This window comes from Haemaphysalis longicornis, unplaced genomic scaffold, assembly GCF_048455015.1.
Source record: "Haemaphysalis longicornis isolate Haplotype H1 unplaced genomic scaffold, Haemaphysalis longicornis Haplotype H1 scaffold_4, whole genome shotgun sequence".
Classification (NCBI taxonomy): domain Eukaryota; kingdom Metazoa; phylum Arthropoda; class Arachnida; order Ixodida; family Ixodidae; genus Haemaphysalis; species Haemaphysalis longicornis.
Genome location: NW_027526361.1, coordinates 97812196 through 97826877, shown reverse-complemented (window position 1 = coordinate 97826877; position 14682 = coordinate 97812196). Strand labels below are relative to the sequence as shown.

The 14682-nt window shown below is 46.8% G+C and overlaps 1 protein-coding gene and 1 non-coding gene across 2 annotated transcripts; both read right to left on the bottom strand.

Moving 5' to 3' along the window:
* Positions 1-452: 452 nt before the first annotated feature.
* On the bottom strand, positions 453-526 carry Trnai-gau (transfer RNA isoleucine (anticodon GAU)). The gene has a single exon. It is a non-coding gene; the product is annotated as a tRNA-Ile (tRNA).
* A 6634-nt stretch (positions 527-7160) lies between these two features.
* On the bottom strand, positions 7161-10565 carry LOC144180456 (pro-neuropeptide Y-like). The gene is made up of 3 exons (XM_077708796.1): positions 10441-10565; positions 8081-8291; positions 7161-7330 (listed from the first exon to the last, which is right to left on the bottom strand). Exons 2-3 carry the CDS (start codon positions 8257-8259, stop codon positions 7252-7254), a joined length of 258 nt encoding a protein of 85 aa, XP_077564922.1. The 5' UTR covers positions 8260-8291; positions 10441-10565; the 3' UTR covers positions 7161-7251.
* Positions 10566-14682: the final 4117 nt, after the last annotated feature.

Below are 14682 nucleotides of genomic sequence, written 5' to 3'. Positions count from 1 at the left end.
GGTAGCGTAGTGGTCATCGCACCAGACGCGTAGTCTGGAGGTCGTGGGTTCGGATCCCTCCCTCGGATCTCTCTTTCTTTCAGAGCAATATATCTGACCTACCACACTTTCTCCTTTGGTTTTCTTGGCTTGCTTGACTGCCTACCCTTATTTTCTGTCTTCATTTTAACGAGCCCCTCATTTCCCATTCTGATTCGCTACATATATATATATATATATATATATATATATATATATATATATATATATATATATATATATATATATATATATATATATATATATGTGTGTGTGTGTAGCGAATCAGAATGGGAAATGAGGGGCTCGTTGAAAATGAGACAGAAATAAGAGTTGGCAGCCAAGAAAACCTCGGAAAGCAAATTTGGGGAAGGATGTGGTAGGTCATTGAAAGAGATAAAGAATTTGGAAAGAAAGAAAGTGGAGAAAGAATGCCCCCCAGGTGGGATCCGAACCCACGACCTCCAGAATATCGGTCTGGTGCGATAACCACTACGCTACCGGCGGGCAATTTTTCCCTCCACTTTCTGGGGTATTTATGTTTAGGTATTTTTGTTTCCTGTGCTTGGGGTGGTAGCCAGTGCCACTCGGACTACACGGGTTGAAGGGGACCTTGTTTTTAACCCCCGGGTCGTGACTCGAGTGTCTACGACATGTCAAGAGTGGTCGACCAGCGTTGAACCCTGGTCGTGGGTTCGGATCCCACCTGGCGGGCATTTTTTCTCTGCTTTCTTTCTTTCCAAATTTTTTATCTGTTTCAATGGCCTACCACATCCTCCCCTTTGTTTTCCGAAGTTTTCTTGACTGCCAGCTCTTATTTCTGTCTTATATATATATATATATATATATATATATATATATATATATACAAAAATTGTTTCGACCATGGTAAAAAAAGGAACAGATTTAATAACGTTTCGGCCGAGGGACCGGCCGTCAGATACAGTGATTGAAACATATATAAGCTGTACGACAAATGCCATCACTGTATCTGACGAAGGCCGGTCCCTCGGCCGAAACGTTATTCGAGAGTTTTAGCATAGCGGCTCCCGTACGCTACGCTAAGGTTAGCGGGTAGCGGAACCGGACTGCGCATGCGCGCGCGGGGAGTGCGAGGAGGTTGCCCCTCCGCGGAGGGAAAGAGCGGGCATGGCGAAGGCAGGCCGCGCGGAACTAATCCACCCCACCGTGACGAATTTGCTCTCCCCAGTCGCGCCCCGCTACCCGCCGCCGTAGCGTTAGCGGACGGGGCACGCTATGCTAAAACTCTCTATTAAATCTGGTCCTTTTTTTACCGTGGTCGAAACAATTTTTGTGCATATTCTACCGGCGTCCAGGAAAACTTTGTTCCTATATATATATATATATATATATATATATATATATATATATATATATATATATAACTGGCATGCTGGCGATGGGGCCGAAGGCGTGGTGAACACAAAGTAAGAAACCTCGGTAACAGCAACAGTGGAGGGTTTATTTCGACGTTTCGACTTCGAGACAAGTAGAGAGGGAGAGTATCTCTAACGAGGCCCAGTCCTAGCGAATGCACCCCTTAGGTGCAGAAGGCGCGCCAGCTAATCTTGAGCCGTAGTGGTGGTCAGGAGCTGTAGCTCGGGTGAGGAGCTCCCGGTCACCTCCAGCCAGGTAGTGGGAGGGTTGCCCCTGTTTAGCCCCGCTATAGCGGGGGTAAAAAGGTGAATTCCCAAATTGCGTGTGGATCCTGCAGCACTGTCGATTACCACATTCACTCTTTCCGTCGTGTTTGGAAGCACTGGTAGTTCTGCAGTCATCGCCAGGCAGTGCGGCACTGAGTGATGTGCTAGTAGCAGCAGATACGTCTCCAAACTTCCGCTTTATTTTGGAAGCGGAGCTTTTAGCCTGTCACTGATGTCGTTTGTAGTCCACCAAACCCACTACAGAAACGCCAACTTTCTCTGACGATGATGATGATAGTGGTGGGTAACGTAAAGAAAATTGAAATGTTTCCCCGGGTTGGAATCAGAGTTACTGGATATATACAGTTGCGAAACTCCTCATAGACCCCATGTATCAAAAGCCGGTCTTCTGTTGCCCCCCTGCGCCGGGACAAGCACGGGGCAAGTTGACTAGCCTGTCGTCTGTCGGCAGGACGTTGAAGTAGTACTCAACTTCTTGCTTCTGCTGCCGTAAGTCATAAAAAGAAAAGCCGCAAAAACACAAGTACATTTCACGTAATTAATGTATTTTAATTTAAAAAGCAAGCTTTATTTTACAAAAAAAATGGAATAATAATAGCTAAGCGAAGTTCAGTTTTTATCTCCTAGGTGCCGCGCGCGTCGACTTGCCCCTCAGCTTCCACTGAGCAAGGGGGCTAGCGCCGCCCGGATTCTGAAGCGGAATTTCGCAACTGAACATATTGAGTAACTCTGGTTTGGAATCGAACCTGGGTCCCTCGCGTCCTGAAGCCGACGTGTATCCGATTGCGCCACCCCGGCATGGTCGAATCAGTTTGGATTTGGAGAAGAGTGGACGATGGTTGAACGCTATTGGGAAAGCCGTGGAATACCCGTATCAGTAAAGCAGTGGGGTCCACTCACTTCTGGGACGGTTAGTTTGGCGTTGGAATTGATTTTTTGAAAGCTTCGTGTTCTCCCGTCATGGTCGTGTAGACAGAGGGGTGGTTGACTTTGTTGCGATCGCCTTGAGACGGGCTATCAAATATTTATATTGCTGCAACTGAAAGGAAGGGAGCCAATAGTCACGGCATCGCTTTGATGACGTCATTCAAGCCCTCAAACACTACCGATGCCAAGAAAGAGGGAAAAATAATTTGTTATTGGATGGGCATATAGCGGTAATAAATTAACCTATTATTTCTTTAATTTTTGTTTGGGCGACCGGGTATTCCGTAACACCGTAGTTTAAGTACTGGGTGCGGTTGTTGACTGCGTTCTGGAAGCATTTCTGATTTTGAAAAAAAAAATTGCGAGAAGAGTTGCAGGGTCCCTTCAGCTAACGAGGATATGCAGGGAGGTAGTGAACGCCAGCTGGTCTTCCTAACGAGGGAGTTTTTGTCTTCCTGGATGCCGAGGTTTTGTTTTGTTTCTTGCCGACTCAATTTGGGTCCTTTTTTTCCCAGTGTAAGTGCCCGCGAAAAGGCGGTTCCCATCCAACACGGGAGTGTATTTTAGTGCTCGGCACTTCTACAGCGGCCGCTGTATCGACTGGCCCGCAAAACGAGGTCCTCACAATCGGCGTGTCGCCAACAACTGGAACGCGTGTAGCTTCCACGCGCTGTTGTGACTGCTTCGTCACGATTGCCCGCCAATCGATGACTTGTGCCAGCCGTCGCCGACGACGACTAAAAGGGGTCTCGGGCGCGCAGCGCCTGTGGTGAACGTCAGGTGTTTTGAAACTGTCTAATCGGTTAATGCAGATCCAACTGTACACGTTCTACCCGAGTGTTTTACGACAGTCGCCTGTCCTCGGGCTCTGTGCTACTTCTATGAGTGTTGCAAATAGAACAGAGTGCCGCTGTCAGTGTTATTAGGCCTTCGCAACTGAGCAAAGAACACTGTTTTTCAACATATACGTACGACGCAAACATTAGAAGCACTCGCTTCTTGCTTAGATTAAAACAAAAACAAAATGTCGTCGTTTCTTCAAATTTTTAATGCTTCGATTTATTAGGCCTCGTCACTTATTTGTCATTTTAGACGGCTCAAAAGTGCTCAGAAGCAGCACCACATTGTATTTTCCCATATTATTTTTTATGCGAGAGCAACATTGGGCTGCGCAGCAACTGCTCGGAAACTGCTCTCTGCAAGCAAATAAGAGAGAAAAATCCTTTAATGCACGGGAAAGGAAACGACTTGCAATGTATCCACGGTGCAAGAATGGTTTTAGTGAACATTAAGCCTAACCTAATTGAGCTTTGGGCTGGCTCTGGTTCCGAGAAAGATGCCCAGAGTGGGGTACGTTTTACAGTCGCCAATTAATTTGCGTGACAACGAAATGAAATCACTCTTTTCGCTACCAGAATGAATTTGTTGGGGCGAGCTTCATGAATATGTCTCATTTCGAGTGCTTGATAAGACTGGTCGAGTAGCCCGGGAGTATACTGTAATGTGACAGGATGGCAAAATCAGAACAGTATGGCCAATCCACAGTGGATGCGGTGTGCAGCGCAACGAAGGAGGCAATCCTGGTTGAGCGTAATCATCATTATCATGCCGAGGAAGGCAGAAAAGGGTGAAGACGTTAAGAATAGAACTCAAGAGGAAGATGCACCAGTGGTGTTACGAATATTTACATCTTCATTTTGTGATTAGCCTAGTCGCTGACCTCACCTAGACTAGAAGAGGAGCAGCGCGGCCTGATTGACTTCATTCAAGAAGCCGTCAGCAGAAGCCTGACCGAGGCCTCTGAATCTCGCAGCGCTCCCTACAATTCCTCCTCACTTTCTACCTGTGAATAAAATATTATCTCTCTCTCTCTCTCTCTCTCTTCATTTTGTGACATGGTATTGCCACCTCCTTCAAGCTTCAGTACAATCCGCCCTGCTGATTTAAATAAACGTTTATTCTCACTCTCTCTTGCCACTACATGATCTCTGAGAGACACTTAAACATCACCAGTAAAAGGGGGACTGAAAAGGTGAGGCTATAGATGTAACAATCCCAATTTAAAATAATTTGAATTGAATTTGGTTGGATTGAATTAAATTGAAAAAAATTTTTGCCTCGTCCGGAGAAGAGGAGGCTGGGACTAAAGGCACAAAGCCTGACGTAGATCCTGAGCCCCATACAGATTGTGTCAGCAGCGTGCCAATGTCAGAAAGTAATTCACAGAACGTATATAGCCGTACACCGCGAACACAAGCAATCGCTGTTAGAAATGGGCGAATAAGAAAAAAATGATAAATCAACCTTAATTAGAGTATGGGAAAGGAAGTAAGCAAAAAAAACGAAGAACTGCAGCACAAATGTTTAGGGCTCTTTGAATCGTCGCAAAATAGATACAAATTAGTACAGTAAAAGCTCGTAAATTCAAACCGCAAGGGGACGCCGTTTCGGTTCGAATTAATGAAATTTCGAACTAACGAAAGTGAAGAATAAGAACAGTACACGGCGATAGGGAAGCTGCACGACATGTCAATATAGTATTTCTTGAAAAACTCCGCGATTTGTTCAAAAACTCCGCCTGCCTATTGCCCTATAAGGCGACGGAGTAGCGGATATGGCGGAAGCCCTCCTCTCCGCGTATTTCAAAACTATAAAGAGACCGGAGTTTTTCCAATCCAACCCCGACATTGGTGCTGCCTCCTCCTCCTCTTCGTCGTCACTGGAAGCGACAGGGTTTGCGTATCTCAGCTAAGAAGTGGTATCCTCGTCTGTAAGCGCACCACAAGGCAGTGCGATCGCGTCCGCACCGACGTAGTCCGCAAAAAAGACGTCTCCGAAAGCGCCCATCATGCGTGTTTTAGTCGGTTTTACCCAATTTGTCACCTCCTCTCTACGTTTTTATCGCGTTTTGGAGACGACGAATTGTCGTGTGGCAGCGGGTAAGTTTCTTTGGCCGTACCTCGGGCACCAAGCCTCCGGCGCGGAGGCGCGTAGTTCCAATTATCCGTGGCCAAGCCCGCTCACGTTCGAATTAACGGGATTTTTTATACATAGGCTTGAATGGTAGCTTAACCAGACCAAATAGTGCCGTAAAATATGCTGTTGGGCTAGTTGGTTGGAAGAATGACGAGAACGATTAATGTCTCATCGTTCTTCGTTTTTTTTTTCTGTCCTGGTTTGTAGCGCTCGTTTTCCTTGAACAAATAGTACAGCTCGAATTATCCATAAAATCGAATGATTGCACTTCGAATTAGCGAGCTTTCATCGTATTTGTCTATGTGTAAATATACACACACTTATACATAGTTCGACACAGGAAATAAAAAACGCGCTCAAAAATTAACTGCAAGACCAAGAACAGAAATATGAAAAAAAAAAGAAGCAGGCACCTCGAAAAGTACCTTTTTACAATCAGAGCCATGGGCAGCATATCTCCTACTTAAGAATGCGAGGTAATAAAGAGTGCAGCAAAAATGCTCGTCAATCTCTACACGGAGGTGTAAACGGTAGAAACAAAATCAAAAACACACCAGAACGTCTAAGCTATTTAGGAAACCACACATTCTCAGTAAGCAATGGTTGTTTCTTAAATGATTTTTCATAAACCTTGAAACTTGCAACTTTGCCACTTCTTTTTAATATCTCTGTCGGCCGAAATAAGAAATTCTGTTTTCTGTAATTTATCCTTGTTTTTTGTGGGTGTCGGCTGTTACGCCTGAGAGAATAGCGGGAAATAGTGCTGGCTATGGTATTTTGTATTGTACCGTTATGTACGGTGCACACTGGCTCCAAATAATACACCCTATTAGCTCGAAGCAGTCAAACAACGCTGAGCAAAGCGCTCAAACAACGGAGCCGTTCGTAGTTCCGCACAGCGACCATGGTAACTGGAATACCATGCGGTGCATCCGTTTTTCTAGAAGAGTTAGTGCGCTATGGCACACCAGTGTGCCATGGCAGAGTTTTGAGTGGAAAAGTGCATTATACAACTGTTTCTTCAGGCAAAAGTGGTATCAACTGTACAATTCTAAATGTTACACCGACACATTTAGACAATTTACTGTATAACTGAGCGGTGTGTTTAGTTCACGTGAGCTTTTTGTCAAACCAGACGGCCAAGAATTTTTGCTCCTTCATTGGCTCCATTATGATGCCATTAAAATCATTCATGAGTTTCTTTTGCTCGTTCTTGTTACGTGGTCTAAATACTATGTAGATGGTCTTTTTTTAAGTTATAACTCCAGATTATTTTGCAATAATTATTTGTACAAATGCTTTCATTATTTATTAACCTTCGATTCCAGTTCAGTTATATCAAAGGAAGAAAAACGTTTGCATCGTCTGCATACATAACAAGTTGAGGTGATCCCGGTATACATATAATATCATTGACGTAAAAATTGAATTATGCAATAATTATGAAAAACGAGACTAGAACCAGACCAAGCAATGTATAGAATGTTAGCCCAGTGATAGGTGGATATAAGACATGTTCATCCTTAAAATAAACGCAAGAAAACAGCACACCAGTGATAGGAACAGAACAGATAACCGTGCGATGACATTTATTTCGTTCGTTGATAAGTCGGATCCAGTCTCATGTCCGGGCGTCCTCAGTGTGCTACGCCGTTCGAAGGAATTCCGTGTACGGCAGGTTCCATCGCTTGGCCTCGTAGTTTTCCGGAGAACTTCTCCCAAACCTGGACGCAGAAAAGATTGAAGAGTTAAAAAAGAAATAATACATACTGTTACAAATACTGTCTGCACTATACTATATATATACCATGCATACGGCAGCATTGAAAGGAGTCCAAGCATTTTTCATCCAGTGGTTTAATTCCCTGTGTTGTTATCGTTTCTAGGGAGTTGCGACCTCTTGCCATTATTTCAGCCAGTACTGGATCACACTGACAAGATTGGCAAAAGTTGGCGTCATGTGATCACCTCGGTACACCTCACACATCCTACCTGGTGTCGCTACTTTCAGACCGGTGTGAGCCGAACCAAAAAACAAAAAAAAAACATAATAACTCGCCTTTTACAAAGCTTCCAACTTACAGCTCGCTCGATTGGCTCCTATTTTTGGTCTCCTTCTGGAACTATAAAGGAAATGCAAAACATTTTCCCTGCTTATATTAAGGGGTCAACCAGGAATATTTTCATCGCCGTTCTCCTGTTCTGAAATTTCTTGATTTTGGGAAAACGCGCGTTTCTGCCAGATGAGAATCAACCGGACACGCAGATTTATTGCCTAAATCAACGCAGGCTTCAAGTGTCTAACGATAAGAGCGATTTTATTTTATCTCGCTGAGCAAGGGTCGGACAGGTCGAAAAGGAAATAGGCTAAAGTGAAGCTGTACGTCGAAACACAGTGATCTTTTCTGCGGCGCCCACCTCCCGTGTTGAATGCGATTTCCGTGCGAGTGACGATGATGTCGCAGCACACGTACCTCGGTTTTCCCAGTAGCAGGTAGTAGTCGTCGAGCGCCTGCAGGTACTGGGAGAGCTGCTTCTCGTTCTGGAAGACGTGCGGCATGTTGGGTTTCTGGCTCTCGCCCATGTTGGCCACCGAGACGGAAGCAGAAGCCACCAAGACCACGATCATGACGACCAGCGTCGAGGGGTGCATTGTCGGGGGAAATGAAGACGGCGGGCAGCAGTCTGCGAGCAAACATCATCAGTATCCTCATTATCATTATCATAATCACCCACACCAACAACATAAATGGGTCAGCGGGGATAGTGCAAATTCGGCAATCAATTACGAAAACCCCGACCTACCACCCTTTCCAAATGCCCTTTCCCCTGAGCAGTGGGAGACACTTTTGACTAGCGGTCGCCTGGAGGACCAAGCGCTCCTTGTAACCTGGCTTCCTTAACTGAGGATCCATTCCTACCTTTACAGCTTCATAAATGTTTCACCTCTCTCTCTCTCTCTCTCTCTCCCTCTCTCTCTCTCTCTCTCTGAGCACGTCGGTCTCGTCATCATCACCCATCAGCAGCAGCAGCAACAGCAGCAAGAACAAAAAAACGCTTAGTCGTCGTCATCGTGTACGACATCGCAACTTCAAGTAACTCGGCGAGTACTTCACCCAAGCCAAGCAACTGCTTCGCACTTAATCATTGCAACGCAACCAATGCAGGTAAATACTTAAAATCACGCTGGTGGCCCAGTTTAGCACTACTGTTGTTTGAAGCGTTGAAAGTGGTAGCTGCATGAGGAATAAATGACCGTAACAGCCAACAAACTGCCCGTATGACTTGAGAAAAAAGTGCGGTGAGCTTCGTACAACCTCACGAAGCTCCTTTTAATTGATACTCGATAAATTGTAGTTAAAAAAAAACTCTTAATTCGTTGAATCTTCAGCTTGGTGCCTCCGTTCAGAAAAATGGTTTGTCGCAACGTTGGCATGAATCTGAGCATTGGAGAAAAGCGGGCCATGTGGATCCAAACTTGGAGCACGGGGACGAAATATTTAACTCTAGACTGCCGTTCGTGCGTCACTCGAGCTATCCTTCCAAAACACCCGTCAAAAGCGAGCGTAACGACATCGAACAGCGGACCCCTTTTTTCCGCGCAATGATTCGTAAGTTTCATCAACTTCCCTCGCGCGCCATCGTGGCTAGTTGATTGCGTAATCCTGCGGCGAAATCACCGGCCGTTGTGGAACTAAAAGCACTGCCCTCATTTCAACGAAAAGCGGGTACAGCCTCACAAATTTTTAATAATATAGCGGGAGCTACGGCCGATCGGCATGCCAGCTCCTTATCACGGCATTCACCGGCAAAATAGGCGAGAGTACGAGCACGCGAATAAAACTATCTGTTGTGGGAGCGTCTCCGCTGTTCTTCTAAGCGCAACACACCCACTGTTTTTCTTATCCTGCAAGGCCGTTTCGCTACCGCCAAAGGTAGCAAGCAGCGTGGGGCACAAAGTCATTGAGGTGCAGTGGCAGGGGGTGTACCACTCTCAAAGAAACAGCGTAGCAGACGACACTCATACAGCAGAGAGCCGTATGGGCGTGCGCGTACTCTCGGCTATGTCGCTGCTGAACACCTTGATAAGGCTCTGACATGCCGGTCGGTCGTGGCTCCCGCTTTATTATCAAAAATTTTGGAGGCTGTACATCTTCGTAACACTGCGACGAATCACCAAACTATTTTCGTTTTAAGTATTTGCCCAGCTGGCTCCCTTTTTATAGTACTATTGAAATGGCTGCTTCGGTGACCGTTGAGCCCATGCTCATTAAATGGCCATAGGTCCACCAACAGTCGCTTCCAGGGGCAAACAGCAGGGTCTACCCGTCATGCAGCTAACGTATATGGTGGACTGCACTAGAAGAAACAGCCGCGCAAAATAATCAACACTGATAATCCTAATGGTGAGCACGAGGTCGCGGGTTCGATTCCCGGCCGCGGCGGCCGCTTTTCTGATGGAGGCGAGAAGCAAGAACGCCCGTGTGTACGAGATTTCGGCGCACGTTAAAGATCCCCAGGTGGTCAAAATTAATCCGGAGCCCTCCACTACGGCGCGCCTCATCGCCTGCGTTGCGTCGGCGCGTTAAACCCCACAATCAATCAATCGATAATCCTAACGGTCCCCGTAACTTCCCGTGCAGCAGAGTGGTTAATTATTTCCGCCATCTTGAAATCTAGAGGAAAGGTGCAAGACTAATATTACTACGGCTAATGAATTAACAGGGTTCCAACAACGTCTTCAAACCACGTTTCGGGGTACGGCTAGCAGCCGAGGGATAAGTGAACTTCCCAAGGGCCCTCCGGTCAAGTGCCCTAGGAGCGCTATGCTCACCGTTCGATGTCACCGGTGTCGATGGGCCTACTGAGGCGAACACTCAGCGTTGGCCTTATATAGGCAGCGCCCACAAATCATCTCGGCTGGACCGCAGCACGCCGGGATGCTGCGCCTGCCGTAACCGTACACCTCGTCCCCAGCGGAGATGCATAATGCCACTGGAGACGCTCTACCCTCTCTCCCCCAACCATCCCCGAACCTATCTCTGTTTTATAGTATATATAAGACTATTGATCGCCCCACCTTGATTTCTTGGACGGCGTGCGAGAGGCTTGTGAGGAGAAGGGCGATTACAGCGGTCGGGTGCTCGACGCGGAGGCTCTGGAGGGCCCGCACTGCCACCCGCTGCGTCCGAAGAATGACCGCCACTCGACCCCCCCTCAAGCTCGGCGCTCTCAAGAAAACGTGGGGCAGCTACGAGTAAATTGGCCCGCGGGGCCAACACCTCCTACACAAAAAAACCTTTTCGCAATTTCCCCTAATCACGTGAGCTACGACGTGACTTCCGGTATCCTTAACGGGCGTGAATTAACGCCACTAACGTGAGCGCGTGGTTGACGATCGTTACCCGGGAGGGAAAACTGGATTGGGCGTGTGATGTGTATACATGCGCGGATGTAGATGGTGTTTGCTAACTATGCGAACGTGCATCGACGCTGACGAGCTGGACACGGAGGGCAGGAGAAAGGCCGAACCGAGGTGGTGTGGGTGGTGGCAGCAGTGTTGTATAGCGCGCTGCTTACGTATTGCACCCGAAGCGAGGGAAAGCTAGAAACCCGTTTCTGCTGCTTCGATCCATTCCTCTCTGCTTCCATCTCCCTCTCCTACCGTGGTTTACTCTTTGCTATTTCACTGCCAGTAGTTTACCAAACTTCTTCCTATTGTAACGCACTTTCTAAGAAACCACCTGCGCACGAAAGGTTTACGCAACAAAGTTATAAATGATGGCGTTATGCTAAATATAACAACCTGGGCGCGATAAGAATCTTGTAATACGTGCTTTATGCATAATCCACATAAGCGTTAGTCTACACATAAAAATTGCGCCCACCTCCCCGCGAGGGGAACCCTGCGTAGATGCGACGCATCGTGGGGTTCACTTGGTGTTTCCGTTGGATTGATTCTGAAGTCGCGTGAAACGTGTCGGGAACGCGTATGATTATTATGTTTTATGATTATTATTATGTTTTATTGGCCAATCTTGGTCAATCTCTCTAAGTGGTATGCTTGGGGCTTCGCTGTCGCAACGACCTTTACTCCATCATTGTTGCTGTAAGTGGGAGCTTCTTTTCTTTTATTGCAAGTGTTAATCATTGCCCCATCATGCGTTGTATCAGTAGCATCTTGACGTAGTTTGAATGAGTCAAGGATATAAGGCGCGTTCGTAGCATTTGATTCTGTCTCGGTTTTGTGGCGCAGTGGGAAGAGCACCATGTACCTCGCGTTCCGCCCACAGGGTCGTGGGATCGAAACCGGGAGCCGCTAACTTATTTTTTTTATAGTGCAGGGGGAGGGGTGTGGACGGACAACGCCGTATGGAGGGACAAGGCGAGTGAATGAGATGCAGCCGCATCTAACATACGTATAGCAACCCAGGTACAGGCGTGTACAGGTGACGATATTTCCATGCGTTGGCGGTGCAAGCACGTGTTGTGGTTGGAATGTTGTGTGCCTGCCAGTCGCCCAAATAGCCCTGAAAATGTCTTGTGGCTACTGGAGGTACTGAGGGCAACACAGGCATACCTTAATGATTTCTCTCCTGTCTCATTAAGCGCGAGAATTTAAAAACGGGCTCTGAATCCGTTTGCCGTAACGAAGGAAGCAGTGTTTCCAGAAATTATAGCGCGCGTAAGGGCACTAAAATTCCCAGCTTCCGCACCTACTTCACTCCATCCATGCTTATACTTGTCGAAGCTGCGTATCATATTCCGGTTGACGCGGAGCACCTGGTCACGAAATCATTGCGAATCAAGCATAACAAAATTGTGGCCGTTCAAGGTGCAGGATACCGCGCAAAATGGGGAGAGGAGAAGTGGTACTCCTCCGGTATTACTCTCCTGAGATGGCGGTCTGGAGCCCTTGGGTGCGAGCGCGCATCTTCGGCCGGTTAGACGACCTTGAGGTGTGTTTCGGGGTCCCAGCTAAGCAAGAAACTTCTCCCGGTGCTTCACACTATATATACTGATGATGAGATGTGCTCGTACGGTTGGTGGCTGAGCACCACAAGCTAAACGTATGTCGTCTCTGCCGAGTAGGCTAGGAAGGAGTCACCACATGAGTATCTTCCGAACTACGGGCCATCTTAGAAAGGGGTATCGCACTGCGCAAACGTAGTGGTTAGCGGGATTTATATTAAACTTAGTTGTTGAGTTCGTTGTTCATTCATGCAAATATTCCGTAGATAGTGTAAATGTAGGGTCGGAAAACCTATCTCAGCGGGTGTCGTCGGCGTCATCAGTGATGGTACGAGAGGCACTATCACAGATATCAGAGGTACTTTTACTGACAGCAACGAGTACTTGGAGTAAAAAACTGAACTTTACCAGTGCTTGATGGGTTATATGAAAAAAAAAAAAAAGGTTCGATATATTGTTACGAACATAGGTGGAGAATGCCCCATGTGGCCATGGCACACCACTGATGACTACGAGAGGGTGGCTTGCGTGCAGCCTGGGCAGGATCTGTCATGGCCACCATGTACATACTGTAAATAAGTCGATAGCATCACATTTTAAATAGATCACTTCACCATCGACCATGGATGGTATTATCTGTTCCGCCGCAGCGTAACAATATTGTGATGAGATAGAGGACAGAAATAGGGTGTGTGGCAGACCAAACGTCGACGTCGACGAAGTTTATTAAGAAGGTGCAATGGCAGATTTGGACAATCGCCTTTTGGGGATATGTGTCCTAAGTGAACCGGCAGAATAACCGGCAGAAAAGCCCGAAGGATAAAAACGACGGCAGAAGGAGGAGGATAAGTGGGATCATGACTGGCCTAGGTAGCAGAATGGATTCGGAAGAGCATCGTTCTGAGGGGCTGCCCGCAAGATGCAGAAGCCGTGGTTTGGCGATGCTGTCGTTATATCCGGCGGCGTTATATACCGCTTAGGAAAAGCACTTAGGGGCAGAAGAAAGCGCGGGGGGAAGCGTTGCCGCTCTCCTTGCGCGCTCTATGCACCTTCCATGCTACGCCTCCAGAGCGTTGTATCAGGTCCGAAATGCTGCCTGGTCGGGTACATAACGCCGCCGGATACCACGGGGGATACCTAGATAGGTTCAACCTTGCTAGGTGAGGCTCCCTGGGACAAAAAACAGAATTTCCTCACCAGACAAGGATTGCGCAACCCTGGTTGAGCACATTTGCTGAAAACCTCCCAATTATTATACAATCACACTATCGGCCTTGAGGCACTCGATAGGCGTGGCTGCAGATCTTTGGGAGAGACCTTCCTGCCGTGGACATAACCAGGCTTAAGATATATATATAGATATATAATTTCTGACCAGCTCAGGTTGCCTGTCCATAAACATATGACATCCAGCTAACTGTGCGTAACCTCAACAGTTAAGTTTGATAACCCTTATCTCTGTCACACTCACCCGACGATGCCGTTCATACTCAGAGTCCGATTACGCGCGCTGCCAGCCTGTATTGTCGTGCACAACAGGGAGCATTACGTGTCGAATTTTGTTATAGGTCACCTATTCAAGCGGACGCACGTGTCCAGTTCGTTGCATAGTCACGAGGGCAGCGAGCTGGTCTATTGCGATTATATGTGGCGAGTAAACCCATCGAATGTCGGGCCAAAAGCTTTTTTTGGCTGACCAGTAAAGGAAGTCCCTATTTGGCGTACACGCCCAAATAGTGATCTAATACGTAATACGATACAAACTCTTGCGTGCTCGCTTTCCGTTCCTGCTCCGGTGCATTTTGATACATTTAGCTCACTCTCATTTTCATTTACGAATTACTCTTTCCTAGCTTTGGCTGCAAAACAGTAATTAGAAATGGTGAAGGTAGGCTGGTCATCATGTATGTGTACGATGATAACAAATAATTTAATCTGTATGTATAATTTGTTAAAATTTGCAGCTGCTGTTATTGTTCAGAAGACTTGCGGGGAGGCGGTAATGGTCATAACATATGGTAATCATCATGCTAACTAACCATTATAACCGTTTTCTCGACCTATGGGTGCATCCATTCTGTATTTACAGCAGACATTTCAGTTT

What these genes read in the sequence shown, in the direction of transcription:
- LOC144180456 (XM_077708796.1), bottom strand. Translation starts at nt 8,259, where the DNA reads ATGCACCCCTCGACGCTGGTCGTCATGATCGTGGTCTTGGTGGCTTCT. An exon ending in CTGCTACTGGGAAAACCGAG is followed by an intron (nt 7,331 to 8,080) that starts GTACGTGTGCTG and finishes TTCTGCGTCCAG; the next exon opens with GTTTGGGAGAAGTTCTCCGG.